At 44.1% G+C, this 23,518-nt stretch overlaps 1 protein-coding gene across 1 annotated transcript; it reads right to left on the reverse strand.

Moving 5' to 3' along the window:
- Positions 1-2,917: 2,917 nt before the first annotated feature.
- Positions 2,918-21,623, reverse strand: ZNF775 (zinc finger protein 775). Its single transcript, XM_020977853.2, has 3 exons — positions 21,488-21,623; positions 14,847-14,961; positions 2,918-12,767 (listed from the first exon to the last, which is right to left on the reverse strand). The coding sequence occupies exons 2-3, from the start codon at positions 14,896-14,898 to the stop codon at positions 11,080-11,082; spliced, it is 1,740 nt and encodes a 579-aa protein (XP_020833512.1). The 5' UTR covers positions 14,899-14,961; positions 21,488-21,623; the 3' UTR covers positions 2,918-11,079.
- Positions 21,624-23,518: the final 1,895 nt, after the last annotated feature.

Below are 23,518 nucleotides of genomic sequence, written 5' to 3' on the forward strand. Positions count from 1 at the left end.
GTTTTGCTTTCAGAGGAGGAGGTGATCAGTGGTTTCTTTCTATCTTTCTTGTTTTTTGTGAGGCAATTGGGTTTAAGTGTCACACAGGATCACACAGCTAGTAAGTGTCAAGTGTCTGAGGCCAGATTTGATCTCAGGTCCTTCTGATTCCAGGGTCAGTGTTCTATCCACTGCACAATCTACCTGTCCCTCTTTCTATCTTTACTATGCTTTCTGATTCTGATATATCTAGATAATTTTCATTTGTGATTTCTTGAAATATAGTATCCATCCTTTAAAAAAAATGGTTTTCAAGAAGTCCAAAGACTCTTAAATTATTTCTCCTTGACCTGTATTCCAGGTCAGTTATTTTTGATAGCTGTTATCTTATGTTTTGTTTCTTCTTTTTTCAGTCTTTTGATTTTGCTTTAATGATTTTTTTTCTTCTCCTTTGAATTCCCACGGCTCTTTGCTTACAATACTCTTAAGTACCCTGGGGAAGACTCAGTGGACAAGCAGGCTACTAGATCTACTTGATCCTTTTTAAAGATCGAGTTCAAGGATGCAGTTCAGGGGCAGCTAGGTGGTACAGTGGATAGAGCTCTGGTCCTCGAGTCAGGAAGACCTGAGTTCAAATCCAGCCTCAGGCACTTGACACCTACTAGCTGTGTGACCCAGGGCAAGTCACTTAACCACATTGCCTAGCAAAAAACAAAGATGCAGTTCAGATCTACAATAATATTGCAACATGGGGCAGGAGGACAGGGCCTGGTGAGTGAAAAGAGCACCAGAAGTGTGCTAACATCAGGCAAGGAAGTTGATATATAGCTGTAGCTATGCTGACGTACAACCTTTCACTCATCTACACCTGTTTGTAGGTTCATTTCCTTGTTAAGTCTCTCTCAGTTCAAAAGTCAGTTTAAGTTGTGATCTGAATATTACTAGATATTCAGACTCTCTAATCAGCTTGCAGAGATCACAGTATCATGGGATCACAGATTCAGGGCTTGAAAGGACATCAGTGGTCATTTACTTTAGAACCCTTCACTTGTTTGAACCTAGGTTCTGACTCTAAAGCCAATATTCTGCCTAAAGTACATCCATGAGGCAATCAGTCTTCTTCAAGAGACCAAGAGTACCTCAGGGCAAGAGGTCCTTTTCATGCTTCATAAAGACATCCTCAGAGTACCAAATGTGGTATCAATAGGAATGTCCACATTTTGTCTAGGGTGCTAGCGATCTTCAAGGCCAGGCAAAGGTCTCATTCTTTAATCTTATTAAGCTGACATTGCTGCTCCTGCTCAATGCCCTACATCTGTGTATCATGTTTCTTATAGTCATAATTGTATCCCAGACTCCCCCCACATCAATGGACTGGAAACTCCCCCAAGGGTAAGGACCACATAGCCTTAGGTATATCAAGCTTTCTTGCTATACTGAATATAGACCTAATGTAGCTCTTTTTGTTGTTGTTGTTCAGTCATTTTTCAGTCATGTCCAACTCTTTTGTGACCCCATTTGCAATTTTCCTGGCAAAGATACTGGAGTGGTTTGCCATTTCCTTCTCTAGCTCATTTTACAGATGAGGGAACTGAGGCAAATAGGGTTAAGTGACTTGGCCAGGGTCACACAGCTAGTAAGTTATTTGAGGCTGGATTAGAACTCACACAGATGACTCTTCCTGACTCCAGGCCTGGCACTCTATCCACTGTGCCACCTAGCAGGCCTTTAAAGAGCATAGTAGAAGAAAGTTAGGGTTAACCTCACTCTAGAGGCAATGTCAACTTGGGATTCTGTGTGCCTGATATGTTTACATCCGGATCTAGACCCATGTGGAATTCCCTGGGGAAGCCTTAGTGCTGGCTTTATTCTGAAGGTGCTATCTGGCTGACAGCAGTGTCACTTGAATGCCTTTGGTTGGGAACCCTGACAGCTAATGTTTATATTAAGATGTTGGTCTCTGTAGCACCAGGTGAGGAGTCTCAGTGGAAAGAGTGCTGGAATAGAAGTCAAGAGACTTGAAGCCTAGTTTTCAAACTATTTTTATCACCTTAGGCAAGTCATTGAAAAATTTTATGCCTCAGTTTCCTCATCCATGAAAAGAGGGGATGGCTGGATCAAAACACACTAAAATGCTGCCAAACTCAGATAAATGGACCAGTCTTGATTCTAGAAAACATAGGATGAAATACACTTCCTTCCTCTCAGTAGAGAGAAGTGGGAAACTAAAGATGTGCAATGTTGCATACTATATCAAATTCAGATGCTCTGTTAATTGAGCTCTGCTTAACTTTTTCTTTATAACAAAAGCAGATGAGGAAGTATGTTGGGAAATGATTGCAGCATTTAAAAAAAAAAAGCATAAGACTTTTTAAAAATAAGACGGTTAGTTACCAAGGATGTCTAAAACAGAAAGGTTCTATATACACCAAAATAATCATAGCAGCTCTCTTTATGGTAGCAAAAACCTGAAAACAAAGTAGATGTCTATTGACTGGGAAATAGCTCAACAAATTGTGACATGTGTATAGAATGAAAGAAATATTACTGAGCTATAATAAGCAAAACCAGGAAAACAATATATGCTATGTCTACTACAATGCAAATGAAAAGAACAAAAAAAAACCCTAAACACTAAAAGTATAATGGCCAAGCCTGACCCCAAAAAGAGGTGAGAAAACACATCTCCTTCCCTTCTTTACAGAGCTAGGGAACTCCGGGTTTGGTATATTGCGTATTGTCAGAAGTAATTAATATGTGGCTTAGTTTTACAGAACAATTTTTTTCCTCTTTTATTACAAGGGTTGAGTCTCTGGGAAGGAGAGAGAGAGAGGAGGATGGAGAGGGACATGAAGAAGAGGGAGAGGGAAAGAAGGAGAGAAAGAGAGGGGAAAGGGAGGGATATGTTCAGAAATGAAGGTGATACTAAAACAAAATATATCAATAAAAATTTTAATTCAAGAAACAAAGGAGTCAAACCACATGAAATCCCCTCCCAGCACCAACATTCCATCGAGTTTGAGTCTGTATCTTCAAGCCAAGGGCCTAGCATAATGTTCTCTGCACACTGTGGACATTTATTAATATTTGTCAAATTCTTGAATTCAAGTCAGTAAGTTATGTTACAGCTACTATACCCCTCAGCAGCATGGAAGTCCTGAAAAGGGGGCCTGATGCACATTCCTAGGTGAGAGCTACACTGAACCTTCATGATCAACCTAGTTCTGTTAAGATTTAAGAACCATGGTCCAAATGTCATCATCAATAGTCTTTCTCAAAACACAGAAGAATGTGGTCCCCAGCTCTTTGGCACAGAGGGAAGAGGCCCAGGGACTTAGGAAGTCCAAGAATTGACCCCATGATGGGAAAATTATTTCCCTTGCCTGCCTTCTAGTTCCTAAGGGATCACCCCTGAAGTTAACACCCTGAGCAGAGAACCTATACATGCATATCATAACATATATACACATATAGGATATATAGGTATACACACATATCTAGACACATATATGGGATACATACAAACACGTGTATGTATATATGTATGTGTATGTGTGTATGTGTGTGTGTGTGAGTGTATCCATCCCCAGCAAGGTCAGCCTACAACAAAATTGTAAAGCTAGTGAATAGGGTGTTCCATGACTCCCATTATCTCTTACCTAGTGCCCCTTCCCTTTTCCAAGTTCACTCCTTAGGCTCGTAGATCTAGAGTTCAAAGGGACTTCAGAATTTCTCTCATTTTACAGATGACGAAACAGGCCCAGAGAGGCAAGTGATTTGCCCAAGGTCACACTGTAAGTGGCAAAGCCAGAATTTGAAACCAGGGCCTTTTGACTACAAAGTCAGTGCTTGGTGATAAAGCTTTTTAGGAGCTTGAGTTACCTCCCCCCCCCACCTCCTGCCTCCAGGGTATTTTTTTTTAAAGATATCTTCAAGGAAGGGGCAATATTTAACCCAGATGACTGAATCTCTAATATGGAACCTCAGAAATCAGTAAGGGAAGAATTTTAGATGGAGGATACTGTCCTACTGCCCAGAGCATTGCTGACATGAAATAGGCTACCTTGGGAGCCAGTGAGTTCTCCATCACTCGAAGTGCTCAAGCAGAGGCTGTCTGGCATATTATAAATGAGATTTCTGTATTAGGAAGGAGGCTAAACTAAATGACTTTAAGGTAAGGTTCCTTCCAATTCTGAATCTATACTGCACTGCTTGTGAGGGTAACCTCCCTCCCAGTCTATGTTAAGGCATAAAGCCAGTCACAAACCTTTCTTGGGGCTGGAGAGGTTGAGGCATAGAGGGGGTGTCAGCTGACATCTTTCATCTCCAGTTAAGAGGTCTGGGAAGGGTCAGAGCCACAAACTTCCCAGCTTTCCAACAGAAAGAGCCCTGGACAGAGGATGTGGATTCTAAAGCCTGTTCTGACACGAACTTTCTGGGAGACTTAGGGTAATTGATTTGATTTCCCTTCTTGGGAATCTCTGTTCTCTCACCTGATACAAGGAGGGAGTTGAACCAGATAATCTCTAAGCACTTTTGCAGTTCCAATATTTTTGATTCTGTGAAAAGGAGGGCACCTCACTGACAAGGTTTTTAAAAGAACAAACAGTAACACACCCGAGGACGTCATCTATATTTTTAGCCCTTTTCAGTATAGTCTACACCAAAAATAGAAAAGAAGAGATGGTTGATTGCAAGGGGAGGATATTGAGATGATAAAAACTAAGCCTCATAATGTCATCTTGATGGAAAGAGGGCAGGGAAGAAAGTCCTGGACTCTAGAGCTAGCTCAACCAGGCACCTATCCTGTGACTCAGAGCCTTTGCTGAAGGTATGGAGAGAGGGCCCAGGAAAAAAACATACTGTGTTCCCTCTCTGCTCTCTTCCAACATGTTTATATAGGAGATCATGGGTCAAAATGTATATTAAATGAGAAGATAATTCACCAAAGGCAACCTGAAACTGGTATAGATAAGAGGGTTAGTCTCCTTCTTTTGCTTGGATAATTTGTACGGACTTTAGAAGCTGATCGTGTCCGTATGAGCCTTAGGTCTTTTTCCAAAGTAGCTAATGTGGCTGCCTGGTGATAACCTGAAGATCCGAGTCCTGGTCACCAGGAGCAGGACCTCCCCAAGTGTGGTTACTGCATATATCAGATGCTTTTTCTGGGGAGCATGCCCACAAGGTACAGTTTAACCCTGTCCTGTTTCCATAGGAGTACATGTCACCTGGCGGCCACTGGCTTCAAGGAATCACAGGTTAAATATGGGTCCCTCAAAACTGAATGAGAAAGCCCCTGGTGCCCAGCCCATTAGGTGACAGAGATCTGGGCAAAAGTGAGGTGGAGCTACCTAGCACACCCTTGTGGGAGCCTGGGACCAAGAAGTTTGAGGGGCTCCGAGAGAATGACATTGAAAAGAGGAGGGAGAAGTTGTCCTGGGGGAGTAAATGTGGATTAGTGACCCTTGCTAACCCCCAAGGATTGCTAATCCAATAGGAAGCATTTATAGGGGATCATCAGAGTTTCTCCTTCACATAAGCCCAATGCTGATGCCTCATTGTGACATGGAGGTGGACCCTGGGGTCTCAAAAGATACATCCATAAGCACAAGCTCTGGCAAATACTACCAAGCAGGAAAGGCTGAGAGGACAGGCTCAAAGATGGACTCGGTTTCTGAAATCTGATTCTCAGCCTAGCTAAATTCTGAGGCCCTCACTACTACAGTGGCCACAGGATGATCCATTTTTTTTTTCAGTGTTAGCAACTGTCCAAGATCATCTACCAAAGTGTAGGGAGGGTTTGATGTGAACACCCACCCTGACAATCTCCCAGATCCCTTGACATATTGAAGAATGTAAGTGTCTTAAGCACCAATGAAACACTGCATTGACATAGAGTGAGTCCTAATTTACTGACAAGTAACACTTCAAGGGCTGGAGGAAGAGAAGGAGAGTGCACCGGTCAATGGGGAGCAAGCAGGAGTCAGAGCCGGAGATTAGAGGATCAGAGCTGGAATCTTAGGGACCATCTCGTCCAAGCCCCACATTTTATACTTGGTAGCTATGCTGTGCACACCTGTGCACACATCTTCTTTCTCTTTATCCATGAGCATAAACACCAAGTAGCTAGCCCCAGCAGAGTAAGGGACATGGAGATCAATTTTGTGATCCCCAAAAGATAGGAGAACATCTTATGATGTTTTGTCTGAGGGACTCAGTGACAAAAACATATTGATGGCCTACGATATGTGCAGAATATCATGTTCAGAGCTGGGGAAAACAGGAAGTTCAAATTGCCCACTCCAACCTTCATGGTGCTAGCCTCCAATGTAGACTGTAAGTGAGGTCCAGTAGGTCATAGGTGTCAAATATTACTGATAGAACCAGATTAAAATGTAATTGGGAAATATTTAACAATGTAAAAAAAATACACTAAAACATAGGTAATGGTGATTTGTGGTTTTCTAAGTCAATACACTACCTTCAGTGTATTTCTATTTGGGTTTGACACCACCGCAATATGCCATAAGCAACTCCTCAGCTTTGCCATTTGCTACTTTGACCTGCTTCTCTTTGGTTGTCAGAGAGGAAGAGGTACCCACCACCCTTCCAACTTCCTCAGCAGAGGTGATCCTACCAGTGTTCCTATTTGAGGAGAATATGAGGACCTGGAAGATGGGAATACAAGTTGCTGCCAGAAGCAAATCATTCCAGGGCATTCCCAGTCCCAATCCTCCTTCTCACCACCCCCACCCCCCCAAAAAAAACCCCAAACTCATCACCTGAGCAGTATTATTCAGTATTCTCTTTTCTCTCTTCCAGTTCTGTGGGATGTTTTGATACATTTTTCTTGGTTTTCCAATCCTCCCTCCTTAAGCATCATAAGGATTTTTATTGTTACTGAACTCAATACCGCTAAGGATGCTCCCTTAAAAAAGCTTGCCTAACATCCTGCCAAGCCCTCTCTGTTCCATGTCAAAATGACTGTGAATGCATAGTGTTGTGCCAGTCCTTCCCACTGAATATGGATGCTTCTGTCCTCTGTTGCCAAATGGCACCCCCAGTGTTGGTTTTCATGGTGACTGGCATCACCATGGCAGCCAACAGCATAGCACCACTCTTATTTTCCCTACAAGTACTGGAGACCTTAAACCTGTCTCCATAGATGGTGGATAACTGCAGGTGCCAGTCTTGTAAAGGTTAGGGGGATGGGGGTGGGGGTGGGGAGGAAGGCAGGAGGGCCCTTTGCCAAATAGCATAAAATCATTTGTTCTGCAAAACAACCTTTGGTTGATTAAAAAAAAACCTCTGAAATCTTACCTCCTCCATGAAGCTTGCCTGCTTGGCTAAGAGCTCCTTCCTTGCTCATCACCCTAGAAACAGACTTCTTTATCAGATATAAAATATAAAAACATACCATTTGATGTATTTAGCCTAGTACTTGGTTGGTTTGTTCGGCAAATACCTGTTCTACTGACAGGAACCGTATCAGAAAGGAGTGAAGTCAGTTAGGTTGGCCTGCATTTTCTGGATGACCCATTCAGAATGACAAAGGCACTAGTCCCATGGGACTCCAAGCTGCAGGACTGCATTCAGTCTTGAGCACACTTGAAAAAGGACATTTAAAAGTTGGGCCCTGCAGAGTTTAGTGACCAGAATGGCAATGGGTCTTGAAACTATATCATATGCAGCCTGAAGGAACCAAAACACATTGAAGAGAGAACACAATCACAGCCTTCAGTCATCTGAAGGGCTGTCATGTAAGAGACAGAACAAGGGCTGGGAGACACGAATTCTCTGTAACTAGAGGACTGAGCAACCAGTCATCAAGAAGAACGGAGAGGGGATTCAGGTAAGGGCTAGACTAAATAACCTTTAAGGTCCCTTCCAGTTCCAAGATTCTGTGATTCTGTGAGTCACTGACTTCCCAAACTTACCTTGGACATTCTATCCCCATGCCTTTATCCATAATCCACTCTCCCTTCTCTCTCTATCCAAAATCTATCCATCCTTCAAAGCCCAACTCAGGTCCTGCCACTTTCCTAAAGCTTCTTACAAAGACTCCAGCCTACATGGATCTGAAACGCTAGGCTGCTTAGCACTTAATTCTATTATTTTCTGTATCAAGAGTATCATAACCTTGTCTCCCAGTTAGAGGAAGTGGGAGGTTGCCATTCGTACACGGTCACTTTGTGACTCTTGAAAATGTATTTCTCTAGTCCTCAATGGAGATAACTACTGTATTTTCCTCACAGGGAGCTTGTAAGGAGAAAATGAGAGGACTTCCTATGAGCATTTCCATGGCTATCCTGGGGCCACTAGTGAGAGCCATCCAGGAAGAAGCTCTGCTGAGAATCTGAAAAGTAGGTATGAGTGGACTTTAGAAGGTGAGGTCCCAAATCTCAAGGAGGAGGAACAGTACTTTAACCCAGATCAGAGGACTCTATTCCGGGATGTGATGCTGGAGAATTATGGGACTGCGTTCTCCCTAGAGTCTAAGAGGTTCTCAACCTCTACTGTATGTAAATTTGGTTTTTGGTTGTTCTTACATTTTCATTACCATATTTTAATACAACTGGTTTCCTCTACAATCCAATGTATTTTAATTTATGCATTTAAAAACATTATTCTGAGAAAGAGTCCATAAGGACTCTGCAAAAGGGATTCATGAGAGACACAAAAAAAGCTTAAGACTTCCTGTCCTAAACACTTAAGAGTATCCTAAAGGAAAAACTTGTTCCACATGTACAGCATGTTAGCATATCAAGGAACAGAAGCAACAAGTGTAGGAACTGGTCTCTTATGAGGATACTATGGCTAGATGGACTTCAAGTTAAATAGGGCCCAACAGTGCTCAGACATGGTGTGGTTGGGTGCCAGAAGACTGAACTTTGTCCAGGCACATCAAAATGACCAAAGATCAAGAACTACCATGCCCAACTACTGTGACCACTGTGATCTACTTCACCCATGAGAAAACGAAAAAGGGTCACAAATGGGTGGAAGATCAAGCTCAGCACCTGACTGACTAAACATTTGCTACATTTCAGCAAGGAAAATCTCTTCTTGATCTGTCCTCCATTTTTCCATCAGGCTAGCTCCCTACATGGGAGACCCTATGATGCCAACAATGAGTCTTTCTCATCCTGGACTGATACCTGTGAGTTTTTTGCAACTAAAGCTGCTCATTGTGCCAATCATCACATGAAGTAGGGCCTGGTGCCTCTCCAAAAGTGGTTTTGTCCTTTGTAAGAGCCATTGTGGTGCATACTTATCACAGCTCTTTGGCCACAGTCAGGAACAGTGAGAAGTCACCCTCATGGGTCACTACATCCCAGACTGAACAGAGGCTAGTGGCCCCTGCCAATTCTCTATAATATCTGCCAGCCATTTGCCCGACCAGTACCCATCACTGAAGAGAGATTAACTAATTTCTTTCTGCAGTGTACCAAAGTGTTTGGGGTTGTGGAATTCTTGGGGCCAGAGGTCAATATGGAAGGTCACATTTCCTCATGAGTATCCTTGTTAATAAACAACCTTGATTAAAAAAGAAACAAGAAAATGACTAGTAAAGGGTTATCATTATTGAAGGGCATCAGGGTCTAGGGGATAGAGGACCAGCTTTGGTGCTAGGAAAACTCTAGTTTGAATCTTGCCTTTGACCAATACTGGCTATTTGATGTTGGGCAAGTCATTTAATCTCTTGGTGCCCAGGAAACTCCCCAAAACACTTACATTACAGATGAGTTGCTAATCTGCATCAGTGGAAGGTATTTCCATACTATGGAGTTCAGTACACCAATGAAACCACAGGTCCTACCCATTTATGGCTTCAAAAAAGAAAACTGATCATGTACCCTCCCTTAGGGCAAGTTGTATCAACAATTTCTGTCACCCAATGCTACTCCCACCCCTCCTCCACCCCTCCCCAGGTTTATGGGCACCTAGTCGTAGCTGGGACCACTAAGAATTCCACTAAGACCACCCAACCCCAATCATTTACCTTCCTCTAGATTGGCCCCTCACTGTCTGCCAGCCAGTAAGACAAGGCAGGGCTCTCTCCAACCAGTATGTCTCAACATCTTCAGCCTTTAATTGACTTGAGATGTTTGAGAGCAAGCTGATTCTGTCCCTTTCTCCAGGAGTAGGGGTGAGAAGGAAGTATTTCTTCCCACTGAGCATATGTATGGTATGCAGAAAAAAGAGAATCCTCCTTGGTGGCTTCTTGGAAGAAAGCAAATCAAAGTCCTGGAGATTTAGCAAGTAGGGGTAAGGGAGAGAAAAGGAAATAAGCAGTCAGACCATTTTAAACATTCAATCCTTCATTTTTCTTTTCTGAAACACTCTTGATAAAAGATAAGTCCTGATAAAGTAAGTCATCTTCATCCTACCTTGGGTACCATTTTGTTTTCTAAATGATAGGAGACATTGCTATTCTCTTGAAACCTCTATAATGTCAAACCACAACTAGGCACCATTCTCAGTGCCACTGGGCCAGGCCTCCCACACTTCTACTCTGGCCTGGGCTAGGAAAGTTCCCTCATCCCACCTGTATCATTAGAAGACTTCTGGCTTCCAATGTTGATGATGCATCTGAGTGCAGCTATAAAGACCCTTTCCTCTTTGATGTGCCCATTCTTTGGGCCAGTATGGACCAGTATGGCATCTCGCTAAGACTAAATTGGCCTGCACCCTAGGCATTCCATGCCTTTGAATTCTTACAAGTAATTGTGAAGGTTCCTCTCTAGGAATCTCCATCTAGAGCTACGCTGTATCCCCTGAAGAAGGGAGGAGGGAGAAAAATAGGAAGAAGTCAATCACTGAAGTTGATGTTTTCCGGCCTAACCCAACCCCACTGTACTCAAGGTACCAGGTCGTCTTAGGACTCATCCACAAGCTGTTTGGAGGATGAGTTTCTAAGCCTCGAAGAAAACTCAAGGGCTGGGGAGAAGCCTCCCTAGGAAAGTTGCTGCTCTCAGGGGTCTTCTGTCCAAGCAAGCAGGTCAACTATAACCCCTGCCCATTCCCCACCCTCCCCCCCTACACACACATGCACACAATCCCCAATTATGGAGACTTCCTGAGTCTCAGTCGCGTCCTTTAAGGTTCTTCCTTGACACTAGGTGCAGGGGCAAGCACTACCTGGCCCCCTCCTCTGTGGACACGCTGGTGCTTAAGCAGGTGCTGCTTCTGGCTGAAGCCCTTGCCACAGTCAGCACATAGGTAAGGCCGCTCGCCTGTGTGGTTCCGCTGGTGCCGAGTCAAGTTGGGCTTTTGGCTGAAGCAACGCCCACAATCTGGACAAGGGTAGGGCCGCTCCCCAGTGTGAATCCGCTGGTGGATGGTGAGCGCAGACCACCAGGTGAAGCTCTTGCCGCATTCGTTACAGATGAACTGACGCTGCTCCACAGTGCCAGATGAAGGGACTCCTCCACCTGCTCGGGCCACGCCTACTGGGCCCCTGCCCCAGCGTGGCTCCCTGTCCAGCAAGACGACCTCATCCCCTTGCAGGGCCTGGGAAGCTGGTGGTGGCTGTAGAGAGAAGCCCAGGGCATATTCCGCAGGCTGCATCAAGCCCGACCCTGGCTCTACACTGGCCACTGCCACCAGCATCCGGCCCCGGAGGGCTGCCCCACGGAGCAGCTCAGCAGCAGCATGGGCCCGCTGGTGGGCCCGCAGGGCTGCCCGGCTGGGGCAGCTCTCCCCACAGCCGGGGCACGAGGAAGCCTTTTCCCCAGCTCGGTGTGTGCGCTGGTGTTTGAGCAGATGCTGCTTCTGACGGAAGCCCCGGCCACAATCAGGGCACAGGTGGGGCCGTTCACCTGTGTGGTTACGCAGGTGCCGCGTCAGGTTGGGCTTCTGGCTAAAGCGCCGCCCACACTCCGGGCAGGAATACGGCTGCTCTCCTGTATGGATCCGCTGGTGAATGTTCAGCGATGACCACCACGTGAAACTCTTCCCACACTCATTGCAGATGAACTGGCGCTGCTCCCCAGAGCCAGCAGCAGAGGTCCGAGCCTCGGCAGGCGGCCCAGCCCTCCACCCTCCGCCGGCTTCTACCCAGGGACGGCCTGGCGATTCTCGTGATGCAGATGGCGGCCGGCGGGGCCTTCGGGTCACCTTGTCTCTAAGGAGCTTCTGCAGCTCAGCCCGAGCCAGCTGACGGTCACGGGCGTGGGTCCTTTGGTGGACGCGGAGGGCAACTTTGTGACGGAAACGTCGTTCACACTCAGGACAGGAGTGGATTGCGGGGCGGGAGTGTGTCTTCTGGTGTTTGAGCAGATGTTGCTTCTGGCTAAAGCGCCTCTCACACTCAGGGCAGTGGAAGGGCCGCTCGCCTGTGTGGTGCCTCTGGTGCCTGACCAGGTTTGGCTTCTGGCTAAAGCTCTTGCCACACTTGCCACAGTGATAAGGCTTCTCTCCTGTGTGAGTGCGCTGGTGGATATTCAGTGATGACCACCAGCTAAACCTCTTCCCACAGTCTGGACAGACAAAGTGTCCCTCACTTACTGGGAACTGTGGGCCAAGGGGTGAGGGGACTGCTGTGGACCCACGGCCCGTTGACACTCCCATCCACTGAGCGCTGGGAATTTGGCCTGGGCCTTGGGCTTCTTCCCACCCCGCTGGGGCTCGAGCCTTCCCCAAAGCCTGGAGAAGCGGATGACCCAGGCGATGCTGGAAGATGTTCTCCTTGTCCTTCTCTGGCAGGATGGCAGGGGTCTCCAGGGCCTGCGGGAGCCACTCTTGCCTCTCCCACTTGATCTTCACCATGATGCTGCTGTCACCTTCTGAAAAGGAGGAGATGGGCAGAAATGATGCTCAGTAATTGATTCTGGGATAGAAAAGAGGAAGGTATGAGGTTGAAAGGAGAGGGAGAATAAAAGATGTAGGAATGAGAAAGAAAGGTGGTAGAGAAAGACCGTGGTGAATGGGAGGAAAAGAAGAGAGAGGAAACTGAGAGCATGGAGGAGAAAATGAGAAGGAAAGAAGAGAACAGTGAAAAGAAGGTGGGAATACAGAGAGGTGAGAATGGGAGAGCATGGAGGAATAAAGAGGTAAGAAGACAAAGCGAGGGGAGGAGAGAATGGAAAAGGGGGGAAAGGAGAGAGAAGGGGAAAGCCAGAAAGATAGAAAGACAAGTGAGATTTGGGCCCTGGGTTTGAGTCCTGGCCCTGCACTGACACAGCGGGTCCTCACATTGGCCCTCTCCTGTTCTACCTCATTGCTCATTTTGTGGGGCCGGGCCAGAAGGAATGCACAGACCTTTAAAAAACACAGCTCATGCTGGTGGTCCAGAAAAAAGGTTAACAACAACAACAAAAACCTAACCCCCAGCAAGTCTCCTATATTTGCTTGCTATCTATCATCACCAGGGAAAATGGCCCAGATTCAGACAGGTGTCATTGTATAAGTGTTTTCCTGGCTCTGCTCATTTTGCTCTGCATCATTTCATAGAGTTGCATGGGCTTTAAGAGGTCCTTCTTCATTGGTCTGGAGCCTTTCTTGAATTCCTTCTTGATTCTCAGCTGTATTCTGTATAGGAGGGCAGGTGGTGACAAATTACCCTTTGTATCTATATACGTGCAAGGCTGCATAGCTGAGTGCAGGATAAGGAGGGAGACAGTTGCTTTTTGGCAGCCCCCTTTCTGGCTGTCAGTGACACACTACTTAGAAGGCCTTTAGGCCTTCTCTAAGGAATCACTGCTTTTCCAATAAAACTTTGGCCACCCAGAACTGGAAATTGAGGCAGTTGGAGGGTCATGCATTCTTTACCCTTGGGGATATTCAAGTCGATCTGAGGGCCACTTTTCAGAATGACACAGAGAGGATTCCCGCTTCAGGTCAAGGTTCCATTGGAGGACAACTCTGACACTCAGGAATCTATTTCATGATTCTGCCATGCTAACCTTATAAAGTATTATTATCCCCAAAAGTGAGGCACAGAGGATTTAAGTCATTTGCTCAACATCACACGGATGTTGATGACAGTGCTGTGACTAGAATCCAAACCCATTCAGATTGCTTGTATCAGATACAGGACACAGATTCTCACAAAAACCTAAAACAGAGTAATAGAAAGGGGAAGCAGAATTCGTTGTTGTTTCTCTTTTTAATCCTTTTATTCATAGGTTCACAGGATGTGAAAGCTGGAAGGCACTTTAGAAAACATGTAGTTGAACCCTCTTATTTTACCAATGAGGAAACTGCCCCAGAGCCATGAAGTGATTTGCCTATGGTTACATAGCTAGTTAGTAGCAGAGAGAAGACAAGAATCTAGGCCTCCAAATTCCCAAGTCTATACTCTTTACACTACGTAAGCAGGGGAAGGCAATAAAAATTTTTATAGTATCTACAATATGCCAGGCACCATGCTAAGCGCTTTATAAATATTGTCAGAATACTGATACAGAGTATCACCCTGCTACCTTTTGTGGTCTGGCGCCCAATTTTCTTTTTGTTTAGGTACACTAGTAAGGGTTATCTTAATAGAAAAGGCTTTCTCAAGAAAACAATGGGGTATATGCCCCTGGGGCCGTGAAGAAATCTATGGTGAGATGTAGAGAAGGGGGAACAGTGACTTGACCTCCCCAAAAAACTCTGTCAAGGGACCCAGCCTCCTAGGGATATATCAGGCGTTCTTGGTGAAGGTCGTTTGACTGTAGCTCTAATCTCTGTCCGGCATCCGAACTCATTCTCCCACCCCACAGCGTGGGGAAGGAAAGACCCAGGCAACATAGGAACCGCAGCAAGCATTCAAGGGAGAGGGCTGAACGGAGAGTTAAGGAATAGCGGAATAAGAAAGACAATGGGGAAAATGAATTTGGGTGGGTGCTGAGGGCCCAGCCTTTGCTTATCCCCTTACTTACCTGAACAAGAACTCAGAGGGAAATCTCTGTCTTTACATGCCTCTTGAGTCATTACCGGAAGTTCTGAACCCCGTCCTTTAATGTGAGGGTCACAGGACTGGGAAAGTTGGACGGCCTATGGGACAGGGAAGAAATGATGGGTTTTAAAACTCACCACCATAATAACATCTTCCATGTGCATACTGTATTATCTGATCTTTTCCACAAGGCTTTCACATCCCTGTAATCCTCTTTATAAAGGTTTAATGATGGTTGATTCTCACACAAATATCACAGCACTTTGAAAAGAAAACGTGACAAGTATACATGGCTACCAAGTTTGCAAATAACTCACAGCTAGGAGGGACAGCTAATAAATTGGAAAAAACTTAGGATCCAAAGAGATTTTATAGGCTAGAAAGGCTGAATCTAAGAAAATGAAATCTAATTAAGATAAATGCAAAGTATTATACTTTGGTTCAAAACAAATTTAGAAGTACAAATTGGGGAAATCTTGACACATTTGGAAAAGACTTGGGGACTTCTCAGTGACTCAGCGAGAGTCAACAGTGCGCCAAAGCAGCCCAGAGGGTGCCCTTGGCGGCACTGATAGAGGCGGTGTATCCAGAACAATTGGAAATCCTACTCTATTTTGTCCTAATTCATACACATCTAGAGTACCGTGTACAGTTGTGAATGCCTTATTTTAAGAAACTGATAGGGGAGAATGTCCAGGGAAGGGCAGTCAGTAAAAGGCCTCTAAGATCGACTGAAGGAAATGAGGACATTTACCCTAAAGAGAAGACTTTGGGAGGGCATTATAACATGGTTTCAAATATCTGAACTATTACTGACATACACTATTAGACACAGCAATGCACTGGTTGGTTTTGCTGGAAATTTTTTTCTTCTCCTTTTTTAATCCTTGTTCACTTTGTAGGGGAGATAAGACAAGAATATATTTGGAAATAAATGTGATATAAAAATGAAAGGTATCAATAAAAATTTTTACCAGAGATCCTGCTGCTTGGCTAAAGCCAACAATTATTTCAGTTAATTGCCTGGCAGATAGTGAGTTTCTGAGGAAACAACATCATCAACCAATTGGGATATTTCAGTGTCTTCTTTGCCTGTCTTTCTGCCCTGAATATCTTTTACTTATCTCACTGCTCTTTTTAGCACACCTAAAGCTATATCAAATAACAGTGGAGAAAGGGGGCATCCCTGCTTTACTACCTTATTTATTATGAAAACCAGAAGAGTTTCTCTGTTCCATACAGATTGTGGTTTTAGATAAGGAAAGCATAGGAACTGATTTTAGATATATATTTTTAAATCACAGGTTTTTTTTTAAAAAGTCCTACATGCCAATTCTTTGCATAATTTTTAACTTAAATGAGTGTTGTCCTTTGTCAACTTCTTTTTCTTTTTTTTCTCCCCATATCTACTGACATAATCACATTATTTTGGATGTTTTGTTGCATTGCTTCCTAATGTTAAATGATCCTTGCAACCCCAGGATAAGTCCAACTTGACGTTAGTGAATGTTTTGGGGGATATATGGCTATAGTCTTTTTTGCCAGAATTTTATCTAAATTTCTGAAAATATATTCATTAATAATATTGATCAATAGTTCTTTTTCTTTACTTTATTCTTCCCTGGTTTATGTATTAGGGCTACATTTGTCTCATAAAAAGGATTTTGATAGTGTTTTCTCTTTCAATTTTTGAGACTAATTTATACAGTTTGAGCATTAATTATTCTTCAAGAGTTTGAGAGAATTTGCCTGTAAACCTATCTTTACCTTTTCATGTAGAGCTAGTTCAATTTTCTTTTCTGAAATAGGATTAAGATCTTAATCTGGTATTCTGTTAATTGGAGCATTTTATACCTTTTGTTGCTAATCTTCTCTTTTAAATTTTCAGTTTGGCTGGTTAAAACTATCAGTAGTAAGATCCTGATAATTTCTTTTATTTCTTCTGCTTGTTGTGACTTCACCTTATTCATTTTTTTATAGTGTTCATTTATTTTCTTCCTTCTAATCAAGTTACCTAAGTTTTATCATTTTCAGTAGTCTTTTTAAAGAACCAATGTTTAGTTTTATCAGTTCTATAGTTATAGGGGATTTTTTGTTTGTTTGTTTGGCTTGGTTTTCTTATGTATCTATTTCTCATTTAATTTCCAGATTTTCCTCTTTTGTGCTTATTTGGAGTATATTTGTTAATTTAAAAATGTTGTAGTTCATGAGTTTTCTGTTTCTCTATTTTGCTAATATATATTCTTAGGAATATATTTTATTTTCTGTGTTGCATTAGCTGAATCCCAGAAATTACAGCATTATATCTCATCATTATCATTCTCTTTCACATAGTTATTGTTATTTGTTCTTTAATCTATTCATTATTCAGGATGCCATTAAGTGTTTACTTAGGTTTGTATATATTGTTTGTGTTCCCTGCATTAATTGCCATTTTAATTTTGTTATCTGTAAAGGATATGTTTAGCATTTGTATTTTTCTTACATTAATTTATAATTTCTCTATGCTTTAACACATGGTTATAGTTTTTGTAAAGATGTTGAGAAATATATGCATTCCTTCATTTTCCCAGTTGCTTTAAACCTTTCAGAACTAAATTCTTCATAAGTTTGTTTAGGTCTAGCCATTCTGCAAGACAATTTGGAACTGTCTCTGAAAAATTTCTAAATTGTGTATGCCCTTTGAGATAGCATTACTATGCTTATATGCCAGACACAGAAAGAGAAAAAGGACCTATATGTTTAACAGCTCTTTTTGTTATAACAAAGAACTAGAAACTAAAAGATGCCTATCAATTGGAGAATGGCTGAAGAAGATGTTATGTATGAATGTAATGGAATATTCTTGCATTGTTAGAAATGACGAAAGGGACAGTTTCAATAGAAACCTTGAAAAATTTTTATAAACTCATACAGTGTAAAGGAAGCAGAATTAGAAGAGAAATTTATGTAACATTACTCTCAAACAAAACAAAACAAAACAAAACAAAAACAACTTTTGACTTAACTCTGAATGAAATGACCAACCACAATTCCAGAAGCTAGATGAAGAAGCATGAAACATGAAACCTGCCTCTTGACAAAGAGATTATGGAATCAAAGAGCAGAAGGAGACACCCATTTTCAGACATATCCAATTGGGAATTTGTTTTGCTTGATTCTGCATATTTGTTACAAGAGTTAGTCTTTCTTTCTTTCTTTCTTCCTCCCTCCTCTCTTTCTCTCTTTATTTCTTTCTTTCCGCAATTTGAAGAAGGGGAAGGTAGGAGGGAGAGGGGGACTAGAAGGAGGGTCCAAAAAAGAAAAAGGGGTCATTGAAATAATTTTTTAATACAAAAAAGAAAACAAGGAAGGCCAGAAGGAAACACAGACAAAGATAGCTTTGAAAGTTTCACGGTGGATTTATTATTTACTTAAAAGGGGAAAAAAAAGCTATATGGAGTAGAACTTCTGTTTCATGAATTTTATTCTTTTTCTGTTCTATTTTTAAAATGAAAATGCTTATTTTATTTGATGCTTAAGTTTAGAATAAACATAAAATAAATTTTCACCTCTAAGATGCTATGAATATTATGAAGGGGATATAGAGAAAGGTAACCAACAAACTTATTCACCAAATCTCAAATGCTAAAACATCACCAAATCTCCCAAATCTTCAGACAACCCAAAGGAAGCCCCACTTGATCCATCACAGGGTTGAGAGAGAGAGAGAGAGAGAGAGAGAGAGAGAGAGATGAGTAAAGAAAGAAAGAGGCCCAAGAAGAGTTTAAATTCCTAGATGACAGACGCATTTTATTCAAAGAAATGCTGCATGTTCAGAACCTAGTCTTAAAGACTCATGAAGACAACATTTATGAAAGCTAATCATGCCCTCCCCAAACTTGGTGTTGCCCCCATCATGGGCAGAATCCTTATCCATAGGGACTGATCCTTCAGAAAACTAACTGCTCTGATAGAAGCAGAGTGAAACTAGGAAGCAAAAAAGGATAAACGGAGGCTACACTCAAGGAGGAAGTCGTTGTAGGAAGAATAAAAAGTGATGGGGAATTAGAACGGATTCTATATACCAGCGGCAGAAGTGGAGAGAAGAAAGATTTGTATGTATTTACAACACAAGCACCATGCACACACACCACAGGTCAGAGAGGGATGCTCCCAGGCGTTTTGCTGACAGTAGGAAATCATGAGGAATGGTCAAAATCAAGACCTTACTCCCTGAACCAGCCTTAACTGTCCATATAGCCACTTAGATACAAGATACTTCACCCCTGATAATTTGGCGATTCCTATTCCCTTCTTCTTCTTCCACCTGGTCCCTATACCTCTAGCAGCATCCTCCACCAGGCCTAACCTGATCTCCATCAACATACTGTACTCCCCATGAGGTAGATAACAAAGGAAAGAGCCCCAAATCTTTCCAACACATATGATCAGCCCAATGACTGTCCTGAACACGTTACTCAGCTGAACAGGATGCAACTCTGCGGGCTGGATCAGGCCAACAATCAGAGAAAGAGTTCTGGTTTTCCAAATAAAATGTTCTCAAATCAGGAAAGGGAGGTTGCTCACAGTAATCACCCACCTTGCCTCTGAATCTCTTTTTACCACCCACCTCACTCTCCACCCCAGCTGAAATCTCCTCTTCCCTCACAACCTCCTAACAGCTCCGCCATTGTACACATTATGTCTCCACAATGCCCTTGCCCACAGTCCATTATTCATGATTCCACGGTGCACAGGGCATACTATCCCTGCACCCAAGCCAGTCGCGGCTCCTCAGGCTACGGCTCCAGCTTCCCACTCCATTCCATTCCCCCCCCCTTCCCCCTTAGGGAGGAGGCCTCAGCCCAGGGGCCAGCTTCAAGGCAGCTGCCATGGAAACGCCTGGAGAGATCACAAAGGGACTAGGCAGGCACTGTGCGCCAAGGCGGGAGGTCTGGGGGATGAAAGGGAAGCAAAGGGGATTTATTTTCAGAAGAGGTGGCAAGGGCCAGGCACACGCGAGGGCAGTGAGGGCTGCTGGAGCGTGGCACGAGGGTATGGGGTTGGGAGTGGGGGCAGGGAAAGACTACATATCTCCCAGATTGGCCGCTACAGGCCCCAGAGGTACAAGGAAATGAAATGGATGAGGCAGGAAGTCTTTACTCAGTCACACCCCCCTTTCTGAGTTTGTTCCTCTGATTGGACCATATTCTTCCTCAGAGCCGAACCCTTCTTTCCCCCCTGCCAAGGTGCTGGCCACCAACAATGCCATCCTACAGGGCTGATGTGTATCGGATGGGATATTAGATTCAGTGTCAGCTTACACTCCCCTTCAGTACCCTCAAACTTTAAAAAAAAAAAAAAAGGCACCGAGAGCTATCATTCTCCACAGAGAATGACCCTCTTCCTCATTCTATTTTCAGGTCCCACACCAAAATTTCTGTTCTGCCACCCTTCCCTGGGGAAACTCCCAGAGAGAATGTGAATCTTTCTCTGGCTCTTCAATCCCTCCCAACACACCTGTACTCCTCCCTGCAGCTACTCCCTGCACCTAGCAAGCTCCCCTTTCTCTGCCAATCCAGAACCTAAGACATCTTTAGACAGGACCCAGCTCAAGTCTCACCTCCTTCAGGAGAACATCTGTAACTATCCCAGCTCACCTTGACTACTTCTCATCTCCTACAGAATTTACTGGTGGGAACTTCCGCCACGGGCCCATAAGAGAAACCAAACTGATCCACTTCTTTCGGTCTTCAATATAGATCCTAACTAGATCCAACTAGATCTTAAATTCCCTAAGTGCAAGGACTCTGTGTGTTGTTTTTCATGGGAGAAGGGAGAAAATGCAAAGGGTATTAAACGTCACCTCTGGACCCCAAAAAAGGAGGGAGGAGGAAAAGTTCAGATAGTTGTTGGGGAGTGGGGGTGAATTACAGTGGACCTGGGCTTAGGACAGTCCGGTGACCAGCTGCCACACCATCACCCTCATTGCCTGGGGGCAAGGGGGGAGTGCTCGCGCGCTATCCCTTGGCCTCAAAGCTCTACTGCTCTGACCTGTCATTCCCACCACCAACACCACATTCAAGGCTGCCTCAGTGGTCTCTCACTCTGGGGAAACTCTGGCCCCGTTAGCATCCAGTGAACATGAACACGAATACACATACACACACACACACACACAGAGAACACACACACTCACAGATACAGACACAGCACCTATACAGCAAAAGGATCGTAGGATTAGGTTTCAGAAGTGGCCTAGGTGTCCAACCTCTCACTTTACAGCTAAGGACACTGAGGCCCAAGGAGGGGGAGTGGCTCTCCAAGGTCACGCTAAAGCAGTCGGTGGCAGGGCCGGGACTCGAACCCATGTTCTGGACGCTGCCAGCTCCGAATGCTAGGAGCCTGGGGATTCCACGTCGAGGGCTCTTTGCACTTGACACTGCGCCACGCAGGGGGCAGACGCGCAAAAATAAACAGGGCCAAGGCTCACGCGGCCCCAAATGCTCACACAAGCACCAGACACACGCAGATCGCTCCACGAGCGCGTGCACGCCCCACAACAAGTCCCTGGGGAGCCCCCCCCGCGGTCACGTGCACACGAAGTGACCAGGCGGGTCGGGGGACGGGCAGTGCTGTTACCTGATCCGAACGGGTCAGGCCAGCGCCAGCGGGGGAGGGAGGGCGAGGCCGCCGAGGCTCGTCCGAGGGGAGAAGCTGCAGCCGTGGAATGAAGCCCCCGAGAGAAGCAGGCTCCTCCCCGCACTGCGGGAGCCGGGATTGGCTGCCTCCCGGGGCTGCCCACCCCGGCCCGGGGGCCTGACCTATGACAGAGCGGCAGGCCGAGCCACGGCCCATCCCCAGCCAGCTTATTGGCTGGTTTCTAGAGAGCCGGCTCCACCCAGAACCAGCTGGGGAGCGCACGCCCCTCCCACCCCTCACCCACAGGACAACTTTCCCATTGGGAACTTTGGCTGGTAAGTCCATGGCCAGGCCTAGGGATCGGGGAGGGCTTGGTCAAAGTTGGCAGGAGCCCTTCAGTTGTTTCCAAAACCTGTGATGGGGATGGATTTCTAGCCTTCATACCCCTTTAGATTTGCTAAGCCTCTCAGACAGTCCCTCAGAATAGCAGCAGTGGGGCGGGAGAGTCTTTGGACCAGGAGTCGGTAGTCCTGGGTCCCAGTCCTTAGATTTAGCGCCTTGCCTCAGGGATCATCTGCAACTGATCTAGATAGCAGGACCTTTTCTTTTGCCTCTTTTTGTATCCCTAATACTTAGTACTGTGTCTGGCACACAGTAGATGCTCAATAAATGCTAGTTCTTCTTGTTGACTCTTCTACTAATTAGCCGTCTTGGAGGATGAAGATAAATAATACTGTGTCAGGATCAAATGAGGTATCCTCTGTGAAAGTGTTTCAAAGTGCTATGCAGCCATGAGACCACATCTGTCTAAAAACAAACTATGCCTACATTTTGCAAGCCTGTGGACTACCTCCCTCCACCAAAAAAAAAAAAAAACACCCACTCCCAGGTTAATGGTCAGCAATTTCACAAAAGTGAGTATGCTCTCCACAGATACAGTTCACAAAGCCTCTGTAACTTAGAAACTCTGTGAGAACAGTAAACAAAGTATCAATAAATTAGAGAATGGCTAAAAAAATTGTGGCACATGAATTTAATGGAATATTTTGGCCATCAGAAACAACAAATGAGCTATTCAAAGAAACATGAGAAGACTAACATGAATTGATGCAGAATACAGTAAGCAGATAGAATAAAACTATACATAACAATGTAAATTGAAGGAACTAAAATGAAATGAAATGTTGCATAATTATGACCAAGCTTGACACCAGAGATGAGAAAATGCACTTCCCTCCTTTCAATGGAAGGGTGGGGTCCTATGGGAGTAGAATGTCAAATATATTGTCAGCTGCCATGATTTTGGTGAATTCCAGGGTTTTTTGTTGTTTTGGGGTTTTTTAATTTTAGTTAAAAGAGAAAGCTTACTCTGTGAGGGAGGGAGAAGGGAAGAGTGTTTTTAGAAACAAATGTGATAAAAAAAAAATAAAAGACATCTATAAAGCTTTTACAATTAATGACTTCGTAGGGCCCCAAAATTCACACTGAAGCCAACCAAGTGATGACCCTTACCACATCTATCACTTCAATTACCCTTCTAAGACAGATGCAGTCCATTACCAGACCTATACTGCCAGATTAATCTTCCTACAACATTTTCATCAGGTCACTATTCCAATCAGGAACCTTCACAGGCTTATTCTCTACGTCATAAAGTCCAAAGTCTTCAGGTGGTCAATTTCATGTCATGGAAAGATCTGAGTTTGAATCCTCCTGTATTACTAGACGGGACACTTCTAACATTTAAACTTTCTGAGCCGCTTTCTTTTTTATAAAATGAAAATAATATGCATCACAGGGTTGTGGTGAGAACCAAATGAGATAATGTCCATAAATTGCTTTGTAAATGGCTTTAACTACAAATGTATACTGATAGTGACATTCAAGGCATTCTACAATGTGGGCCCAGCTTAGCTTTCCAATGTTATCTCCAAGTTTCACTCTTACTAAACACAAACCTTTTAGTCAGTCTCTTCAAAGTTCTTATTTCCTCCAGATGTTCCTTTGTATCAGTTCTCTCTCTTTCTCTCT

Source organism: Phascolarctos cinereus, unplaced genomic scaffold, assembly GCF_003287225.1.
Source record: "Phascolarctos cinereus isolate Bilbo 61053 unplaced genomic scaffold, phaCin_HiC Scaffold_1;HRSCAF=81, whole genome shotgun sequence".
Classification (NCBI taxonomy): Eukaryota; Metazoa; Chordata; class Mammalia; order Diprotodontia; family Phascolarctidae; genus Phascolarctos; species Phascolarctos cinereus.